Consider the following 22,500-nt stretch of genomic DNA (forward strand, 5'->3'; position numbering starts at 1 on the left):
ATTTAAATACGCATTTATTCAACCATATGGACAGCAACAATAAAAATGTAGACAAGAATTGACCAGTCAATACAGTTCAAGAGACATATCAAATAATGCTAGTGACTTGTTTAAAAGACTATAATAAAGGCATATAATGACCTGAGCATTTCACTCTTCCTGTCAGAATAGTCTTATTGGTTTCCAGATCTTACTGAAAATGGATCATTTATCCTTTAATGTAAATCTCAATTCCTCCCAGTTCCCTGGTTCACATCTCAAAAGTGTCATCTGTAAGATGTCTTTTTTTTTTTTTTTTTTTTTTTTTTTTAAGTATCATACTGAATGAGATGTTTGATATCTATTACAAAAAGCTCTCTTTGATCCCAATAGTCCAACATGAGGCTCTTGTTCCAGATTAATCGAGTAATTTAAAAAAAATGTAAATATACATTGCCAGAATGGCTGAATTTTACTACTGAGGTTTTACACTAATTACAGTTTGGAGAAACAGTTGAATATATCGTATGAAGTTTAGATTTGCAATAATGAAGTCTATGAGTGATCTTAAACTGGATCAGATGATGCCTCACTTTCAAAGAACATGTATGTATGTTTCTCAAGCATTCATCCCATCCATTGTCATGAATTTTCCCAGTTCTTCCCAGTCATGTTTTATTTTCTCTGTACTGTTGTCCACATTATCTGATAGTAACTTATAAAGTTTGATCGTTACCACGTGCTCCAGGGCGTAACAATTGTCTCCGAAAATAGGATTCAAACTGGAAAGTCTGGAATATGTTTTCTAATAAAATCTCAGTAAATAACGAATAAAATGTACAGAAGCAAGGTCAAAATGTTCCTTCTTTATAAAGATCTCGAATTGTTAGAATACCTTCATGTTCCCATTGGAATAAAAAAATAGTTATTGTGTAATCCAAGAAGAAAAACCTGATTATTCCATATTGGGGTCTCTAAATCAATATCTCGAATTTTCAAATGTACCTTCGTTTCCATATTTTGATTGAATTAGAAATGATTATATTTCAAATATTTTTTTTATATTTATTTTAATGGGACTATTAAGCAGGGCCAATAACAAAGTCATAATGCAAGAAGTTTCCTCGATTGCTAACCATTCTGTCTTCTCGCTCAACTCCGTCAAACATCTCTTTCTCCACCACGCCATGGCGTTTAAATCACCTGCCCAATAATACAATTTTACAATGGGAAGACCAAATCCTCCTCGATTCTTAGGTTTATTTAAATGCTATATAAAAATCTTGGAAGAACAACCATTTTATAGCGTTACTCTTACCTACCCTAGACATAGAAAGTGTCTTGAAAAGATATCATCTTTTTCCAGTTCAATTGTAATTATTCAGTTTTTTTTAGTAATTGTTATACCTAATTATTTAAAGGAATTAAATATTATTATTTACACTCCAGAGAACACGTCTCCACTGCATCCGATGCTTTGCATTGCATTTGGTGATGTAAGACTTGGATGCAGTTACTCAGCCATGGAAACCCATGAAGCTCTTTATGCACTGTTCTTCAGCTAATCTGAAGGCCACATGAAGTTTGGAGGTCTGTAGCTATCGACTCTGCAGAAAGTTGGCGGATTCTGTGCACTACGCGTCGTGGCATTTATTCTACTTTTGTAGAATAAAAAAAGAATAAAAAAAAGCCTTTATTTGTGGAATATGGTCTAGTGGTTAGGATGCGGCGCTCTCACCGCTGTGGCCCGGGTTCGATCCCCGGTCAGGGAACCAACCCCAGCCACTCTCAGTGCCGGTCCCAAGCCCGCATAAATGGGGAGGGTTGCCTTAGGAAGGGCATCCAGCGTAAAAACATGTGCCAAATCAAACGTGCGGAGGATTGGGCGACCCCTAATGGGAGAAGCCGAAAGAAAGTTTTTAGTTTTTTATTCCACTTTTGTACGTCGCACAAGGACATGGGTGTCTGCTAAATGCCACAAATGTAAATGTGTATTAGAGGGAAATAATTGAGATTAGCGGAGAGCTACTGAAAACATGTTTATTCCATTCAACGCCGGATCCTCTGCTTTAAAAAAAATACAAAATATTGTATTTGTTTGCTGAACATTTTTAATATTTTGTTTGTTTCCTGAACTTGACTTATTTTACCAATGTTTTTGTTTCCTGTCCTCTCTTTTTTTTTTTTTTTTTTTTTTTTTAAGTATCATACTGAATGAGATGTTTGATATCTATTACAAAAGCTCTCTTTGATCCCAATAGTCCAACATGAGGCTCTTGTTCCAGATTAATCGAGTAATTTAAATAAAAATGTAAATATACATTGCCAGAATGGCTGAATTTTACTACTGAGGTTTTACACTAATTACAGTTTGGAGAAACAGTTGAATATATCGTATGAAGTTTAGATTTGCAATAATGAAGTCTATGAGTGATCTTAAACTGGATCAGATGATGCCTCACTTTCAAAGAACATGTATGTATGTTTCTCAAGCATTCATCCCATCCATTGTCATGAATTTTCCCAGTTCTTCCCAGTCATGTTTTATTTTCTCTGTACTGTTGTCCACATTATCTGATAGTAACTTATAAAGTTTGATACGTTACCACGTGCTCCAGGGCGTAACAATTGTCTCCGAAAATAGGATTCAAACTGGAAAGTCTGGAATATGTTTTCTAATAAAATCTCAGTAAATAACGAATAAAATGTACAGAAGCAAGGTCAAAATGTTCCTTCTTTATAAAGATCTCGAATTGTTAGAATACCTTCATGTTCCCATTGGAATAAAAAAATAGTTATTGTGTAATCCAAGAAGAAAAACCTGATTATTCCATATTGGGGTCTCTAAATCAATATCTCGAATTTTCAAATGTACCTTCGTTTCCATATTTTGATTGAATTAGAAATGATTATATTTCAAATATTTTTTTTATATTTATTTTAATGGGACTATTAAGCAGGGCCAATAACAAAGTCATAATGCAAGAAGTTTCCTCGATTGCTAACCATTCTGTCTTCTCGCTCAACTCCGTCAAACATCTCTTTCTCCACCACGCCATGGCGTTTAAATCACCTGCCCAATAATACAATTTTACAATGGGAAGACCAAATCCTCCTCGATTCTTAGGTTTATTTAAATGCTATATAAAAATCTTGGAAGAACAACCATTTTTATAGCGTTACTCTTACCTACCCTAGACATAGAAAGTGTCTTCGAAAAGATATCATCTTTTTCCAGTTCAATTGTAATTATTCAGTTTTTTTTAGTAATTGTTATACCTAATTATTTAAAGGAATTAAATATTATTATTTACACTCCAGAGAACACGTCTCCACTGCATCCGATGCTTTGCATTGCATTTGGTGATGTAAGACTTGGATGCAGTTACTCAGCCATGGAAACCCATGAAGCTCTTTATGCACTGTTCTTCAGCTAATCTGAAGGCCACATGAAGTTTGGAGGTCTGTAGCTATCGACTCTGCAGAAAGTTGGCGGATTCTGTGCACTACGCGTCGTGGCATTTATTCTACTTTTGTAGAATAAAAAAAGAATAAAAAAAAGCCTTTATTTGTGGAATATGGTCTAGTGGTTAGGATGCGGCGCTCTCACCGCTGTGGCCCGGGTTCGATCCCCGGTCAGGGAACCAACCCCAGCCACTCTCAGTGCCGGTCCCAAGCCCGCATAAATGGGGAGGGTTGCCTTAGGAAGGGCATCCAGCGTAAAACATGTGCCAAATCAAACGTGCGGAGGATTGGGCGACCCCTAATGGGAGAAGCCGAAAGAAAGTTTTTAGTTTTTTATTCCACTTTTGTACGTCGCACAAGGACATGGGTGTCTGCTAAATGCCACAAATGTAAATGTGTATTAGAGGGAAATAATTGAGATTAGCGGAGAGCTACTGAAAACATGTTTATTCCATTCAACGCCGGATCCTCTGCTTTAAAAAAAATACAAAATATTGTATTTGTTTGCTGAACATTTTTAATATTTTGTTTGTTTCCTGAACTTGACTTATTTTACCAATGTTTTTGTTTCCTGTCCTCTCTTTTTTTTCTTTGTGCGCAATGAACTTTTTTTTTGTCCTCAAAAACTCGATTACTGTCTTGTTTTGTTTGCTTGTTTCTCACTTCTTTTCTCTTTATCATAAGCTCCAGTTTATGCCAATATAGAAGTTTTACCTATTTAAAAAATAAATGGTAACATAATAAAACTGTGTTTTCCAGGCAGTGTCTGTGCTGCTTCAAGGAGTACAAGCACCTGGAGGTGTTCAACCAACTGGTCTATGGCCTCATTAACCTAGTCATTGCCCAGGTAACCAGTTTGAGGGACATCCTCTGCAGTAGCCATGGCAACAGGAGAGGTGAAGGGGTGGAGTCTGAGTGGAGTACTGCTCATCCCCAGCCTTCTCACAATGAAGACGAGCCCCTGAACGTAGAGAGAGACTCTGCAGAGGAGGAGGACTGTGGGAATGGCGCGAATTCGGGCGAGAACCAGAACCAAAATTGCGAGTCTCAGCCGAGCGGGAGCGAGGGATCAGCGGAGGAGTGCAACCCCGATCTCTTCAACTCCTGGAGCACGGAGGAGAGAGAAAAGCTTCTGTTGTGTGCTGCAAAGATTTTCCAGATTCAGTTTCCCCTCTACACGGCCTACAAACACAACACACACCCTACGATAGAGGTACACACACACCTTCACCCTGTACTATAGAGGTACACACACACCTACACTGTGTACTGTAGAGGTACACACACACCTACACTGTGTACTGTAGAGGTACACACACACCTACACCCTGTACTATAAAGGTACACACGCACCTACACGCTGTACTATAGAGGTGTAAACGCACCTACACCCTGTACTATAGAGGTGTAAACGCACCTACACCCTGTACTATAAAGGTACACACGCACCTACACCCTGTACTATAAAGGTACACACGCACCTACACCCTGTACTATAGAGGTACACACGCACCTACACTCTGTACTATAGAGGTACAGACACACACACACACACACCTACACCCTGTACTATAGAGGTACACACACCTACACCCTGTATTATAGAGGTACACACACACACACGCAGACCTACACCCTGTACTATAGAGGTACACATACCTACACCCAGTATTATAGAGGTGCGCACACACATAAACCTACACTCTGTACTATAGAGGTACACACACACACAACCCTACACACTGTATTATAGAGGTACACACACACCTACACCCTGTATTACGGAGGTACACACACACCTACACCCTGTACTATAGTGGTACACACACACACACCTACACCCTGTATTATAGAGGTACACACACCTACACCCTGTATTATAGAGGTACACACACCTACACACTGTATTATAGAGGTACACATGCACCTACACCCTGTACTATAGAGGTACACACACACACACACACCTCTACACCCTGTATTATAGAGGTACACACACTCATTCTGGTGTCCTTCTTTCTCAGGACATCTCGGCTCAGGAAAGCAACATTCTCGGGTCCTTCTGTGACATGAATGTAAGCACTGTGTCTTTCTTTTATTTATATATAAACAAATAAGCCGTTGCTAGCATTATGCTAACCGCTTGGAAAACAACTTGTTGTTTGTTAGCATTGTGCTAAACATTTTGGAGAATGCTAACGGATGGAAATTTTCTTCTAGCATTGTTGGTATCGGTTGGATTTTAAAAATGTTGTCTGTTAGCATTGTGCTAAGGTTTTCAACTTTTAAAAAAGGTTTTCAACTGTGGTTAAAAATGCTATTCTTAAGAAATAGAAAGTCAAAGCTAGCATTATTTTAACTATTTAAGAAACGGCTGATAGAATAATTTGAGCTGGTTTGGTGATAAATGTTAAGCTAACTTTGTTTGAAAGGTTTTTGTAAGAAGTTATTTTTTTGGTAAAACTATTTCCCTCAGTGAGATGGAACAAAACCATCGCTAAATAACGCTGATAACAAATGTTCCAAAGGATTATGCTAACTTAGTCCTGGCTTCCTGAGGGAACACTTCTATGACAAGTTATAGTTGTTATGCTACGCTCTTCAGGTCGTCTTCAGAGAGAACATGTTGGCTTCTTTAAAGACTCAGACCATTACAGTGGTTTGGGTAAGAACTGGTTCCTCCCCAAATACCTGGGTCTGTGTGGGCGATAATGAGAGGTGGATTTCTTTGGTCTGGGAAGTTGCTGACTTCATGCTGTAGCTGAGAGAGGAAGCGCTCTCTCTTTCTCTCTCTCTCGCACTCTCTCTCTCTCTCTCTCTCTCTCTCTCTCTCTCTCTCTCTCTCTCTCCCCTCTCCCCCTGTGTGTATGTAAGATAAAGAGTTGGTTATTTGTAGTCCTCTGGTTAAATATAGGAACCATTTTTTTGTTCCTCTATTGTGTGATGGCGACTGGGGCATTAAGGACAGGATCTGTGTTCTGATTGGTAACTGGGACTTTCAAGGTTGAAACTGTTGTCTGATTGGTTCCTGGGGATTAAGGACAGGATCTGTTGTCTGATTGGTTACTGGGGTATTAAGGGCAGGGTCTGTGGTCTAATTGGTTACTGGGGCTTTGAGAAAGTATCTGTGGTCTGATTAGTTATTGAGGCAGTAAGGGCAGGATCTGTGTTCGTATTGTTTACTGGGGCATTAAGGGGCAGAGTCTGAGTTTTGATTGGTTACTTGGGCATTAAGCTCAGGGTCTGTGTTTTGATTGGTTACTGTGGCATTATGGACAGGATCTGTTTCTGATTGGTTACCGGGGTGCACAGTATCTGTGTTCTGATTGATTATTGGGGCATTAAATTTTGGATCTGTGTTCTGATTGGTTACTAAAATTAAGGGCAGGATCTGTGCTCTAATTGGTTACTGGGGCTTTAAGCACAGGATCTATGTTCTAATTGGTTACTGGGGCATTAAGTTTAGGATCTGTGTTTTGATTGGTTACTGGGAATTAAGCTCAGGATATGGGACCTAATTGGTTACTAGGGCATTAAGCTCAGGATCTATGGTCTGGTTGGTTACCAGGGCATTAAGTTCCGGATCTGTGTTTTGATTGGTTACTGGGGATTAAGTTTACGATCTGTGGTCTGATTTGATACTGGGGCATTTACAGTGAATAAAATAAGTATTTGAACACCCTGCTATTTTGCAAGTTCTCCCACTTAGAAATCATGGAGGGGTCTAAAATTGTCATCGTAGGTGCATGTCCACTGTGAGAGACATAATCTAAAAAAAAAATCCAGAAATCACAATGTATGATTTTTTAACTATTTATTTGTATGATACAGCTGCAAATAAGTATTTGAACACCTGAGAAAGTCAATGTTAATATTTGGTACAGTAGCCTTTGTTTGCAATTACAGAGGTCAAACGTTTCCTGTAGTTTTCACCAGGTTTGCACACACTGCAGGAGGATTTTGGCCTCCTCCACACAGATCTTCTCTAGATCAGTCAGGTTTCTGGCCTGTCGCTGAGAAACACGTAGTTTGAGCTCCCTCCAAAGATTCTCTATTGGGTTTAGGTCTGGAGACTGGCTAGGCCACGCCAGAACCTTGATATGCTTCTTACAGAGCCACTCCTTGGTTATCCTGGCTGTGTGCTTGGTCATTGTCATGTTGGAAGACCCAGCCTCGACCCATCTTCAATGCTCTAACTGAGGGAAGGAGGTTGTTCCCCAAAATCTCGCAATACATGGCCCGGTCATCCTCTCCTTAATACAGTGCAGTCGCCCTGTCCCATGTGCAAAAAAAAACACCCCCAAAGCATGATGCTACCACCCCCATGCTTCACAGTAGGGATGGTGTTTTTGGGATGGTACTCATCATTCTTCTTCCTCCAAACACGTTTAGTGGAATTATGACCCAAAAGTTCTATTTTGGTCTCATCTGACCACATGACTTTCTCCCATGACTCCTCTGGAACATCCAAATGGTCATTGGCAAACTTAAGACGTGCCTGGACATGTGCTGGTTTAAGCAGGGGAACCTTTCGTGCCATGCATGATTTCAAACCATGACGTCTTAGTGTATTACCAACAGTAACCTTGGAAACGGTGGTCCCAGCTCTTTTCAGGTCATTGACCAGCTCCTCCCGTGTAGTTCTGGGCTGATTTCTCACCTTCCTTAGGATCATTGAGACCCCACAAGGTGAGATCTTGCATGGAGCCCCAGTCCGAGGGAGATTGACAGTCATGTTAAGCTTCTTCCATTTTCTAATAATTGTTCCAACAGTGGACCTTTTTTCACCAAGCTGCTTGGCAATTTCCCCGTAGCCCTTTCCAGCCTTGTGGAGGTGTACAATTTTGTCTCTAGAGTCTTTGGACAGCTCTTTGGTCTTGGCCATGTTAGCAGTTGGATTCTTACTGATTGTATGGGGTGGACAGGTGTCTTTATGCAGCTAACGACCTTAAACAGGTGCATCTAATTTAGGATAATAAATGTAGTGGAGGTGGACATTTTAAAGGCAGACTAACAGGTCTTTGAGGGTCAGAATTCTAGCTGATAGACAGGTGTTCAAATACTTATTTGCAGCTGTATCATACAAATAAATAGTTTAAAAATCATATATTGTGATTTCTGGATTTTTTTTTTTTAGATTATGTCTCTCACAGTGGACATGCACCTACGATGACAATTTCAGACCCCTCCATGATTTCTAAGTGGGAGAACTTGCAAAATAGCAGGTTGTTCAAATACTTATTTTCCTCACTGTAGTTTAGGATCTGTGGCCTGATTGGTTACTGGGGATTAAGGACAGGATCTGTGTTCTGATTGGTTACTGGTATATTAAAGTTTGGAACTGTTGTCTGATTGGTTCCTGGGGATTAAGGGCAGGATGAATATTGAATAACCTGATGGATGGGTTAAGTAGATGAGTAGGTCTGTTAGTATGGTGTAACCTGCTTTGTTTGTTTTTTCTTCTTATTGGCTAGTTTTTGTTTTTTATAAAAAAAAATGTCTAGTATATGTCAAGTGTGTGTGTGTGTGTGTGTTTCGTAGGATGTGGAAGTTCCTTTGCACTTGCTGCGCTACGTGTGTTTGTTCTGTGGGAAACATGGTCTGTCTCTGATGAAGGACTGCTTTGAGTCGGGGACACCGGAGACGCTGCCTTTCCCCATCGCACATGCCTTCATCACCATTGTCTCAAACGTAAGCTTACACACACATTGAAAAATGCATGTATGTTTATCTGTGATGATAAAAACAAACTTATAAATAATCTTCAAGTCTTTTTAAAAGCCATTTCAGCAATTTCCATAGGAATAAAGTGGGAATTTACTAAAATGCAGGTGAGCCTGTAACAGAGAACTTAAATGTAGTAAAAAAAAGAATAATTGCAGAATAATTTCGGTTAAACAACCAGATTTAATGCAACTTCAGTTAAGTTTTTACCGGCACATTCATCAATCACATGCCACGCCCCCTACATGCACTGTGCGTTCCTGAATAACCCATAACACATCATTTCTAAAATCCTGCACACAAAATAATGTCAAAACATGTCCATCTTGGTGAGTATTTACATTTATTACGTAAATATTACATAAACTTCTGTTTGAAAGTTCCTTGTGCTGTGTGTAAGCGATCGTGCAACAAAATTATACTAACAATTACAGTCAGAAATGTCACTTCACCTAAAAATCTCTATTAGTTTGTATGCATTTCAGTTCATAAAAATTTCCCCAAATTTCAATGAATTCCCATAAATTCCTGGTAAGTTTTCATCTTTTCAGAAACCGAGATTCCCCAGATGAAGTTTCTGGAAATGTACTGCCCCTTTGCATCCATAGCCATGACAGAACATGTAACTTAATGAAATGATCATTTGGGTTGGGTTGCAGATCAGGATATGGTTGCACATTCCAGCTGTGATGCAGCACATCATCCCCTTCCGCACTCACGTCATCAGGTGAGAACACGTTTCCTCACGTTTCTTCGCGTTACTGTGTTATCAGCCTTTATGCCTTAGTTGTAGAAAAGGGGGCGTGGCCTTTGTGCAGTAGTTGTGGAAAAGGAGGCGTGGCCTTTGTGCAGTAGTTGTGGAAAAGGGGGCGTGGCCATTGTTCCTTAGTTCTGGTAAAGTAGTTGCGTCTACTCAGGAGTCTTAAAGAATGGTGATCATTATGGGGTAGTTTACTGTAATTTATTAATAATTGAACAAATTACAGTACACAATTCAGCAAACCACAGCAATGTGCCCTACCATGATGTATAAACTTTACTTGTATATGTTTGTGGCATCACAATCCTATCATATGAATGTTTAAATGCTGCGTGGAAATTTGTACACTTTTTTTTTTCTTATCGCTTTGGTCGAACTATCGTAACTCAGGGACTACCTGTAGATGTTGAAAAAGAGGTGTGTAGCTTTTGTGCCTTAGTTGTAGTGAAGAGGGTGTGGCTGTTATGTCTTAGTTAGTGAAGGGGGTGTGGCCGTTATGTCTTACTTAGCGAAGGGGGTGTGGCCGTTATGTCTTAGTTAGTGAATGGGGTGTGGCTGTTATGCATGTTAGTAAATGGGGTGTGGCCTTTATGCATTAGTTAGTGAAAGGGGTGTGGCTGTTATGCATTAGTTAGTGAAGGGGGTGTGGCAGTTATGTCTTAGTAGGTGAAGGGGGTGTGGCCATTATGTCTTAGTTTGTGAAGGGGGTGTGGCCACTATGTCTTAGTTGGTGAAGGGGGTGTGGCTGTTATGCCTAAGTTAGTGAAGGGGGTTTGGCCTTTGTCTTAGTTTGTGAAGTGGATGTAGCCATTATGTCTTAGTTGGTGAAGGGAGTGTGGCCATTATGTCTTAGTTGGTGAAGGGGGTGTGGCCGTTATGTTTTAGTTAGTGAATGAGGTGTGGCCTTTATGTTTTAGTTAGTGATGGGACTGTGACCTTTATGCTTTAGTTAGTGGAGGTGTGGCCTTTATGTTTTAGTTTGTGGAGGTGTGGCCTCTGTTTTAGTTAGTGTAAGGGTGTGTGGCCTTTTCACCTTAATTAGTGAAGGGGCGTGGCCTTTGTTTTAGTTAGTGAACAGGACGTGGCCTTTATGCTTTAGGTTTTGGAGGTGTGGCCTTTATGCTTTAGTTAGTGTTGGGGGTGTGGCCTTTGCTTTAGTTATTGGAGGTGTGGCCTTTATGCTTTAGTTAGTGTAGGGGGTGTGGCTTTTATGCCTTTGTTAATGAAGGAGGTGTGGCCTTTATGCTTTAGTAAATGAATGAGGCATGGCCTTTATGCTTTAGTTAGTGGAGGTGCAGCCTAAATGCTTTAGTTAGTGAAGGGGTGTGGCCTTTATGCTTTAGTTAGTGTGGGTGTGGCCTTTACGCTTTAGTTAGTGAAGGGTCATGTGGCCTTTATACCTTAGTGAAGGATGTGTGGACTTTATACTTTTTTTTCATAGTTTAATAAAGCAGACGTGACCCCACTGTCTGCTAGTCCTAGTAAAGGAGGAGTGTCCTGTATCTGTGACAGAGAAAGAGGCATTGTCTTTTTGTCTCTGCACCAGGAATAGAGGCGTGGCCTCTGCCACTATAAATCCAGTCCTTTCTTGCGTAATCTGTTAGCCGAGTCAGATGAAGATGTTTCTCCACCGGGGTTGCTAGGAAGAGCATCCATCACCATGGCAACAGTCACTGTGATTCTCCTCAGATTACCCTGAGGGAGCCAGACGGCTGGCGGGAAGTGAAGAGACGTCGGTCATGTGACGGCAGACACAGCAGCATTCCGAACAGCTCCTTAGAATGTCCAGTGAGGAACAAATGTACATTTGATCAGAACTCAAGCAGTTTTTAGTCTTTCTAAGGTGAAGTAGAGTGGAGTTGAGTCGGGCGTGAGCGCGTATGAACTGATCATTCTGTTCTCGAAGATTAATTCAGTGTGAGGACTTTGTAATAAACTGTGTGTATGGTGTTGGTGTAACATGACAGTGAAGTTAACGGTGTGCGTGAGTCATACAGGGTCACCCGGCACTGCTCATTCTCATGCCTGTGTCACTGTCACTCCCGCTTACCCTCTATCTAATGTGTGTGTGTGTAGGTACCTGTGTAAGCTGTCGGATCAGGAGCTACGCCAAAGCGCAGCAAGGAACATGGCTGACCTGATGTGGAGCACAGTGAAGGAGCCGCTGGACAGTGCGCTGTGCTTCGACAAAGAGAGCCTCGACCTCGCCTTTAAGTACTTCATGTCACCCACGCTCACCATGAGACTGGCTGGACTGAGCCAGATCACGGTGAGACACTCGCACTCGCGCACACACATTTACCATGAATCACTTAGAAATCAGGGTCATGTGTTTTGGATTGTTTCATTAATTGATTTATTTTGTTCTGTAACCTGCAGAATACATAGAAGATCCGTGGTGTATTGAATGTGCATTTTTTTGTATTATATTTGATATGTTATTTATTTTTATAATTTTTGTAAGACATTTTGTAAAAGGAAAAACTGTTCACATCATCTTTTTTTGTGTGCCTTTAATCTGAAAGTTTTACTTGGTATTAATGCTGTAAATGAGGTCTCATAGACTTTATAAAATCCACATTGTGTTTATGTTATGATTGTACAAGGAGTCTGGTGCTTTTCTTTCATGGGAAAGTTTTTCTATAGTTTATAGCTGCTATAAACTACACTATATGGACCTATTGCGAAACCTGACTTTCACCATACTCCACTTGACCTCACTAGGAGACCCAAACCTGTTCCTGCACGACAATGCCCCTGTGCACAAAGCCAGATCCAGATTGAAAGATGTGGAAGATCTCCTGCTTTAGAGCTTCAACCCTATTGGGATAAATCTTTCACACTGACTGCACCCCAGGCCTCCTCACCTCACCTCGATCAGTACCTGACTTTACTAACACCCTTGTGGCTGAATAAAATCTCACACAAATCGCCAAAAAATATAGTTGGACATTTTCCCACAAGATATTTCATTCAGCCACAAGGGTGTTAGTAGAGTCTGGTGTACTGATAGAGGTGAGGTGAGGAGGCCTGGGGTGCAGTCAGTGTTAAAAATTCATCCCAATAGAGTGGAAGATGTATAGCAGGAGATCTTTCTCATCTTCCAACACTTGTAAATAAACAGATTAAAAAAGATTTGGGTCTCCTAGTTCAAGCGAAGGGAAAATTTTATTCTTCCGTATACGATTGTGTGTTCTCCAGGTTTGTGGTAACAGTTTGGAGAAGAACCACATATGGCTGGAAATTTCAGGTGTCCCAATACTTTGTCCATATAGTGTAGCTAAACCAGAAATTGCTGGAAACACACGTAAATTTTTTTGTCTCTCTTTCTTTTCACAGAATCAGCTGCATACATTTAATGACGTCTGCAATAACGAGTCTCTGGTGTCCGACACGGAGACGTGAGTAACCCCCCCCCTTATGTTTAAACCATCTCTTACAACATCTACGGATATTCCAGTGCTCCTAATAAAAGTGAATTGAATCTGTCTAGTTGTGAAGGTAAATGTTGACTGTGTTGCTATGTGATCTCTCCTCCAGGTCGATAGCAAAAGAACTCGCCGACTGGCTCATCAACAACAACGTGATCGAGCATATCTTTGGACCAAATTTGCACATTGAGGTCAGTGTCTCTCTACTGTTCCTCAGAACCACGTGGTCACATTCGAGTTCTTGGGTTTACACGTGAGAGTCATTTTGTTTCTGTGTCTTTTGTAGATTATTAAACAGTGCCAAGTGATCCTGAACTTCCTGGCTGCAGAGGGCAGGCTGAGCACACAGCACGTCGACTGCATCTGGGCCGCCGCTCAGGTTTTACACAAACACACACACTACAAATGTTTAAGAGGACATTTCCAGAACTTCTGTTTGTTGGTATCTATATCATTACTGTAACAGCACACGCACCCCACACACACACACACACACACACACACACACACACACACTACAGATGTTTAAGAGGACATTTCCAGAACTTCTGTTTGTTGGGACCTATATCATTACTGTAACAACACACACACACACACACACACACACACACACTACAGATGTTTAAGAGGACATTTCCAGAACTTCTGTTTGTTGGGATCTATATCATTACTGTAACAACACACACACACACACACACTACAGATGTTTAAGAGGACATTTCCATAACTTCTGTTTGTTGGTATTTATAATATCATTACTGTAACACACACACACACACACACACACACACACACACACACACTACAGATGTTTAAGAGGACATATCCAGAACTTCTGTTTGTTGGTATCTATATCATTACTGTAACACTAACACACACACACACGCACATACACTACAGATGTTTAAGAGGACATTTCCATAACTTCTGTTTGTTGGTATCTATATCATTACTGTAACACACACACACACACACACACACACACACACACACACACTACAGATGTTTAAGAGGACATTTCCATAACTTCTGTTTGTTGAGATCTATATCATTACTGTAACAACACACACATATATACACACACACACACACACACACACACACACACACACACACTACAGATGTTAAGAGGACATTTCCAGAACTTCTGTTTGTTGGTATCTTTATCATTACTGTAACGCACACACACACACGCACACATGCACACACACTACAGATGTTTAAGAGGACATTTCCATAACTTCTGTTTGTTGGTATCTATCATTACTGTAACACACACACACACACACACACACACACACACACACACACTACAGATGTTTAAGAGGACATTTCCATAACTTCTGTTTGTTGGTATTTAGAATATCATTACTGTAACAACACACACACACACACACACACACACACACACTACAGATGTTTAAGAGGACATTTCCAGAACTTCTGTTTGTTGGGTTCTATATAATTACTGTAACAACACGCACACACACACACACACACACACACACACACACACACACACACACACACCCTATACATATGTTTAAGAGGACACCTACATTTACATTTACATTTGCGGCATTTAGCAGACCTACATAACTGCTGTTAATTTGTTGGTATCTATTACATTATCAATACTGTAATAAAACACGCACACACACATTCTACAGATGTTTAGGAGGACATTTTTGTATCTTCATATAGTCTGTTGGTATCTATAACATTGTCCCTACAAGATGAAGGAGATTGGCTGCAAGGAAAGACATGGCACTGATAAGCAACCATGAAAATCTGTAGTAACACACACACTTTGGGTGATTACAAGATGAAGCCTGGCAATAAGGACAGGCATTGGACTGATGCCATACATACTACTATGTTTAGGAGGACAATGTTTAGGAGGACAGTGTTTCCCCAAGTTCTTTTAGTTTGTTGCTATCTATAACATTACAAGAGAAAGGAAAGGCTTTTCCTTGATGACACACATCCAGACACACACACACACACACACACACACACACACACACACACACACACACCAGTTTTTTAGGAGGACATTTACATAACTTTTTTTTTTTGCTGGCGTGTTTAATGTATCTATAACAAATTCTTTCTCCAAATCAATCACAAAGCCAGTTAAGGTCATTTGTGAGCTCATGTATGCAGAAGAGCGTAGACAGCATGTGTCACACTGCCAAGTCAAAAGATGACTTTGACCTGGTTTTGTGTGTGTCGGGGGTGATGAGGGGAGAGTTATGTAGTGGGTGAGACCAAAAAGGAAAAAAAATGATGTGGGGGTGATTTTAAACGAATAAAACCAACCACATCTTTCTTTTTTTATCGTGTGTATTGCAACTGATAAAGGATACCACGTACAAACAGGGTCTTGCTCGGGCATTACTACTTGCATTGGAAAATATTGAGAAGGGTCATGAACAGAACTTTTTAATTGCCTCTGTCTTACAGTCACTTAAAACTGTCAAGGCTGACCACCTCATAATTGTTCAGATTTTAACTAAACTAGAACATTTAAAGAAGGAAAACTTTAATATTATATTTTGCATGGTTCCAAGTCACATTGGTTTAACTGGCAGTGAGAGAGTAGATGCAGCTGCCAGTAAAATACATGATCTGAAAATAACTGACTGAAATACCACCTTCTGACCTCAGACCTTTAATTAACCTATACATCACAAACAAATGGCAGAAGGAATGGGACTTTAAACTGTATGAAATAAGCACTAGAACTAAAAGAAGTGTCTTATAGTTTTAAATCAAGGCATGACCAAGTTGTCTACACTCTGTGCTGACTTAGCCACTCAAGGGTCACTTTGGGGTTTCTGCTGATATGTAAAGCTCCACTCTTATGTCTCTCATGTCCTTTGACTATTAAACACATCTTGTTGGACTGTAACTTTTGCGAAACTGCTGGGAAATGATTTTATTCAGAAACATATTTACAAGGGATCTTTTTATAATGTATTACCTGAATGTGTTTTACGTTTTTTTGTCTCATGTAAAGCTGAAATGTTTTGTATAGTAATTTGAATGTAATGGATTTGATGATGACCCGTGTCTGTCATGTATAAAGCCCTGATGCTAACATGACGTTAAAGCTCAATAAACAAACATCAAACAGAGTCTTGAACTTGCATCCTTCTGATCTCTAAACCACCGAAACGTCGGACTGAATCGGACTCCTGAATGTTTTGTGTTCTCAGCTGAAGCACTGCAGCCGCTACATCCATGACCTGTTCCCTTCCCTCATCAAGAATCTGGACCCTGTGCCTCTCAGACACGTCCTTAACCTGGTGTCTGGACTCCACCCTAGTGCACATACTGAACAGGTACACACACACACACACACACACACACACACACACACAGATCAAGTGCTTTATCTTAGAGCAGGTTACGCTGACAAGTTTTGACTCACGAACATCTACTCTGTGTGTGTGTGTGTGTGTGTGTGTGTGTGTGTGTGTGTGTGTGTGTGTGTGTTAGACCCTGTACTTGGCATCCATGTTGATCAAGGCGCTGTGGAATAACGCTCTGGCGGCTAAAGCACAGCTTTCCAAACAGAGTTCCTTCGCTTCTCTACTCAACACCAACCTGCCAATGGGCAACAAGAAAGGTACTGAGAGAGTATGTGTGTGTGCATGAGTGTATATGAGTGTATGAGTGTGCGTGCGATTGTATGAGATTGTGACTTAATGTATGAGTGTATGAGTGTGCGTGCGAGTGTATAAATGTATTAGCGTGTGCGAGTGTATGAGAATGAGTGTGCGACTGAGTGTGCGAGTGTATGAGTGTGCGTGCGAGTGTTTCATTTTTGTATGGAAGCCAAAGGCACATGCATCTAAAAAAAAAGAAAAAAAACCCTATAAGCTTTTACACAAGTATACATATGCTGTAAATTAATTTTGCAGGTTCTCCAGCAGCGAGCCCAGAGAGCAGTGACAACAGCGACACCCATCACAGCGGAGGCAGTGACATGGAGATGGACGAGCCGATCATGGGGAGCGGGAAACGCAGCCAGCAGAGGCTCTCAGACACTGAGGTCTCATTTACACTTATGTTGCTTTGTGTTTGGTATATTTTTTGTCACATGACCATAATTTATTTAGTTGTTATTGAAGCATTCCAGTCATATACAGATTTCTGTGAACTTCGTTGTCTTGCGTTTCCACGTGCGCAGGAGTCGATGCAGGGCAGCTCGGACGAGACGGCGAACAGCGGCGAAGAGGGTAGCAGTGGCCCAGGGAGCAGCAGTGGCCGCAGTGAGGCCTCCAGCAACGAGGCCGAGTCGAGCCGAGCCAGCCAATCAGCAGGCAGCCCTGGCAGCGAGCTCCACTCTGACATAGCAGACAGCGAAGCCTTGAAGGAGGATGAAGAGGAAGATGATGATGAGGACGACGAGGATGACGACGATGAGGATGATGAAGAGGACCGGCCGGCCCCGGTGTCTGAGCACAGCCCGCAGAAAGACACCCTGACTTCCGAAGTCCGTAAACGCAAAGCCGGGGAGGCTCTCGGGGAAATCCAGGGCCCTCCGGAAAGACCCGGAACGTCTGGAGCGGTCATATCGGGTTCCATGGGTCCTAGTCTTCAGAAACCCAAAACCTTGTCCTTTTCCTCAGAGGCCACTTCTGCCATGGTGACCTCGTCATCCTCTTCATCCTTGAGAATTTTGGACACTTGCTCTTCGTCATCGGCTTGTTTAGAAGGATCCTCGGAGGAGCGTGTCGATCCTGCCTCTCTTTCACAATCACAGAATTCTCAGTCACAGCAAGGGATAGGGCCGGAGATGGGCTCCTCACACGGGACGCCAATCTCGCAGGAGCCTCCCTGCTTAACCCGTGCCACCGACTTCCTCTCGGAAGCCATGGGCAACGAACTGTTCAACTGCAGGCGCTTTATTAACCCACAGCATCACCACCACCACCATCATCACCACCATCACCATCACCATGAAGGGTAAAAAAAACAAATCAGTTAGTTTAAGGCACATGTTCTAACGTTTGTTCCTTTGAGCAACTCTTCTGTCTCTTTCCAGCCACATAGTCGAGGACATGCTGAGTGCAGACGACGTGAGTTGCAGCAGTTCCCAAGTCAGCGCCAAGTCCGAGAAGAACATGGCGGATTTCGACGGAGAGGAGTCCGGCTGCGAGGAGGAGCTGGTCCAGATCAACTCTCATGCCGAGCTCAGTTCACACCTGCAGCAGCATTTGCCCAACCTGGCCTCTATATACCACGAGCACCTGGTGCAAGGTACCCTCCTGCCTCCTGGTATACCAACAGGGCTATATCCAAACTACCAACTCATACTGATGCCCCCTTTAGGTCCTGCTGTTCACAAACACCAGTACTCAGGACATGCGGTGACGGACATTAACCTGGACAACGTATGCAAGAAAGGAAACACTCTCCTGTGGGACCTGGTGCAGGACGAGGACGCGGTGAGACCCTGGGGGGTTGGGGGCAAACAAAGATTGGAGAATTATACTGGTGCTGTGAGAGGGGGGTAAACGAGGCAATCTTGAGCATTCTGCTGTAGAACACAAGAAATGCAAAGGATACAACAGAGAGAGGTGGTAGTTTAGTGGTTAGGGCATTGTATCCAAAGGTCTTGAGTTCAAATCCCAGCCACACCAAGGCCCTTAACCCCATAGCTGCTCAGTTGTTTGTACGAGATAAACGTCAATGTAAATGGATGAGTCCTGTGTTTGAACTCCAGAAAAATGTTCCAGAAGCTCCTTAAATATCCCCAATACAGTACCATGAAAATTCCGTTCGAACCTGTGTCTATTTTTCTTATGCCTCCTTGTCAGATTCACTTGTCGGAGGGTTTGATAAACGAGGCGGAGAAGTTGCTGTGTTCCCTCGTGTGCTGGTTCACCGATAGGCAAATCCGCATGCGCTTCATCGAGGGCTGTTTGGAAAACCTCGCGCACCACCGGTGAGACTTCAAACCGTCCCTGATACCGTGTCAGGAAATGAGAGTAATGTTCTTCTCGAGGCTGGACGCTGAATAATGTGTGACAGGGTAAAAGCGAGAAAGAGCGAGATCCTAGTAATACAGGGATGTTCTAGTGAGCAAAAGAGCGATATGTTAGAAAGATATAGAGGGAGAGAAAGAGCATTCTCCTAGAGAAAGAAAGAAAGCAACATTCTAGCGAGAGAGAGTGATAAACCCTTGCAAAAGAGTGATATCCTAGCGATAGAAAGAGGGATAATATAGTGAGAGAAAGGGTGATATGCTAATGACAGTGGGGTATTCAAGTGAGAAAAAGAACTCTATCCTTGCGAGAGAAAGAGTGGTATCGCAGCGAGCAAAAGAGCTTGTGAGAGTAATATCTTAGAGAGAGAAAGGATCGACAACCAAGCCTGAGAAAGAGCGAGGTCCTAGCGAGAGAGTGTTGATCTAGTGAGGGGGAAAAAAAGAGCAATTTGTCGGTGAAAGAAAGCGTTCTTTCTCTCGCTCGGATATCGCTTTATCATAGTTAGAAAGAGTAATAACCAGGCGAGAGAACGAGTGATATCCTGGTGATAGATATAGGGATATATATGAGAGAAAGCGTGCTTGCTAAGCGATAGAAAGAACAATATTCTAACGAGAGAAAGAAGGCTAGCTATCCGATAGAAAGAACGAGTTCCTAGCGAGCAAAAAGGATATTTTAGCGAGAGAAAGAATGCTAGCGAAGCGATAGAAAAAACGATATCCTGCCAATAGAGGGATATTCTTCCGAGAGAAAGAGTGCTAGCTAAGCTATAGAAAGAACGAGTTCCTAGCGAGCAATAGAGAGATATTCTAGTGAGAGAAAGAACGAGATCATAGCGAGTTATTGAGGAGTAACCTAGCGAGAGAAAGAGCGCAATCCTAGTGAGGGATCTGCTGATGGTTGGTGTGTGTCTCAGGTCCGTGGTGGTTTGTCTCCGTCTGCTGCCGAAGTTGTTCGGGACGTTTCAGCAGTTTGGCTCCAGCTACGACACTCACTGGATCACCATGTAAGTGAGCTGCATCTGTACAGCTTCCTGTTCCTGTACCGGGACTGTAGACTGTAACAGGGTGGGGATGATGAGGATGAGGTGGGTGAAGGTCTTTCCTGTGTGCTGTAGGTGGGCAGAGAAGGAACTCCACATGATGAAGCTGTTCTTCGAGGACCTGCTGCACTACATCGAAGAAGTGCGGGAACAGCGGCACAAGTTCTCCCTGTGAGTACTAGGCGAGGCTGGTGCATAAGTCCCCCTCTTTTGTGTTGACATAATACTGTATTGTGTGTGTGTGTGTGTGATGCAGGTACAGCCACAGTGCAGAGGTGCAGGTGCGTCTTCAATTCCTCACCTGTGTGTTCTCTACACTCGGCTCTCCAGATCACTTCAGTGAGTCTCTTAGTCCGATTCATACACTCAATCCTAACACACACACACACACACACACACACACACACACACACACACACACACACACACAGGCATTCTTTATTAACACCAGCCAGCTGTATTTGCAGGTTAAATTTGAGCTGTGTGTGTGTGTGTCAGGGCTGAGTCTGGAGCAGGTGGACATCCTGTGGCACTGTCTGGTGGAAGACTCGGAGTGTTACGATGACGCGCTGCACTGGTTTCTCAACCAGGTGCGCAGTAAAGACCAGCATGCCATGGGCATGGAGACCTACAAACACCTCTTTCTGGAGAAGGTGAGATCTCGTACACTGGGGAGGTCTGGTATATGAGGAGAGCAATTTCTTAAAAAAAAAAAAAAATCCCCTGCAGTGCTGTTTGAGTTTTATTTGTGTGTGTGTGTGTGTGTGTGTGTGTGTGTGTGTGTGTGTGTTAGATGCCCCAGTTAAAGCCTGAGACGATCAGTATGACGGGCCTCAATCTGTTCCAGCACCTCTGTAACTTGGCACGTCTGGCCACCAGTGCATACGACAGCAACTCCAACTGCGAGGTACACACACACCTGCCTCACACACACACACACACACACACCCCTCAACCTGCAAGTATGTGCAATGTCCAGAATGTACAAGTGTGTGTAATGTTTAACAGAATGGGTGGATGACTATAGTAAACAGTAAGTCCATAAGTGCAGATGTCTGCAGATATGCTACAGAGTCCAATGTGCATTTTTAATGCTCAGAAAAATGGCTGAATGCGAGTGTGCCTTAATGTCCATGTTTTGTCCATTAATATCCACAATAAAGGAGAAGGAAACAAGGTTATGGGTGGGTTAGCTTGGGGGAAGAAGTTCTTGTAGAACCTCGTGGTTCTGAGGTTCTGATGCATTGGACCCTCGTGCCTGATGGCAGGGTCTTGAACAGTCTGTGGGAGGGGTGAGAGGGATCCTTCACAATAGCAGAGGCTCTGCGTACGCAGCGTGTGTATTAAAGACGTCCTAACCAGAGGGGAGGGAGACCCCATGATCCTCTCAGCTGTCCTCACTAGGTGCTTGTAGGGTCTTGCGTTCTGATGTATTGTAGTTTCCGACCCACACAGGCCAACACTCTCTCGACAGTTGCTCTGTAGCAAGTGGTAAGTTTGGGTGGTGGAAGGCTGGCTCTCTTCATCCTCTCAAAGAAGTGAGGACGTTGTTGGGCCTTCTTTACAATGGAGTTGGTGTTGGTCGTCCAGGTGAGGTCATCAGAGATGTGTACACTAGGAAACCCGACCCTTTTCTGTCGACAACGATCTTCTTTGTTTTGTCTACATTAAGATATAGGTTGTTGTTGTGACGCCACTTCACCAGTTGTTCCACCTCCTCTCTGTGTAGTGTTTCATTGTCATTGCTGATGAGGCCCACTACTGTCGTGTCGTCAGCAAACTTGATGATGAGGTTGCATTCTGAATTTGCCGTGCAGTCGTGGGTGAGCAGAGTGAACAGCAGTGGGCTGAGCACACAACCTTGGGGGTCTCTGAGCATTCTCCCTGGTATATTATCTGGGCTTTTCGTGGGTTGACTCTAAACAGTGTCTTCCTCACGTCAGCCCTAGCCAGACAGAGCACCTGCTCCTCAGGGATGGGCGTGGACTTGCATGCTCATGTGTTGTTCAGAGCTTCAAATCGTGTGTAGAAGTTGTTGAACATGTCATGGAGATGGGGGTCACTGTTGTTGGCATATGAATTTGTGGTCAGTTACGG

The 22,500-nt window shown here is 42.5% G+C and overlaps 1 protein-coding gene across 3 annotated transcripts in view; it reads left to right on the forward strand.

The window, feature by feature from the left end:
- usp34 (ubiquitin specific peptidase 34) overlaps nt 1-22,500 on the forward strand; it is a 62,359-nt gene that overhangs the window by 9,044 nt on the left and 30,815 nt on the right. For 2 of the 3 annotated variants that reach the window (XM_046837229.1, XM_046837227.1), the window contains exons 3-22: nt 4,204-4,657; nt 5,469-5,519; nt 8,986-9,135; nt 9,828-9,895; nt 12,005-12,197; nt 13,268-13,329; nt 13,469-13,550; nt 13,646-13,738; nt 16,581-16,706; nt 16,864-16,993; nt 17,289-17,419; nt 17,558-18,336; nt 18,416-18,630; nt 18,703-18,818; nt 19,191-19,318; nt 20,278-20,367; nt 20,479-20,574; nt 20,660-20,742; nt 20,902-21,056; nt 21,197-21,310. In XM_046837229.1, coding sequence (XP_046693185.1) covers nt 4,204-4,657; nt 5,469-5,519; nt 8,986-9,135; nt 9,828-9,895; nt 12,005-12,197; nt 13,268-13,329; nt 13,469-13,550; nt 13,646-13,738; nt 16,581-16,706; nt 16,864-16,993; nt 17,289-17,419; nt 17,558-18,336; nt 18,416-18,630; nt 18,703-18,818; nt 19,191-19,318; nt 20,278-20,367; nt 20,479-20,574; nt 20,660-20,742; nt 20,902-21,056; nt 21,197-21,310 — 3,316 coding nt within the window. Of the gene's footprint in view, nt 1-4,203; nt 4,658-5,468; nt 5,520-8,985; nt 9,136-9,827; nt 9,896-12,004; nt 12,198-13,267; nt 13,330-13,468; nt 13,551-13,645; nt 13,739-16,580; nt 16,707-16,863; nt 16,994-17,288; nt 17,420-17,557; nt 18,337-18,415; nt 18,631-18,702; nt 18,819-19,190; nt 19,319-20,277; nt 20,368-20,478; nt 20,575-20,659; nt 20,743-20,901; nt 21,057-21,196; nt 21,311-22,500 lie in introns of those variants that run through there. The other variant, XM_046837228.1, reaches the window with a different exon arrangement.

Source organism: Silurus meridionalis, chromosome 24 (assembly GCF_014805685.1).
Source record: "Silurus meridionalis isolate SWU-2019-XX chromosome 24, ASM1480568v1, whole genome shotgun sequence".
NCBI classification, from domain to species: Eukaryota; Metazoa; Chordata; class Actinopteri; order Siluriformes; family Siluridae; genus Silurus; species Silurus meridionalis.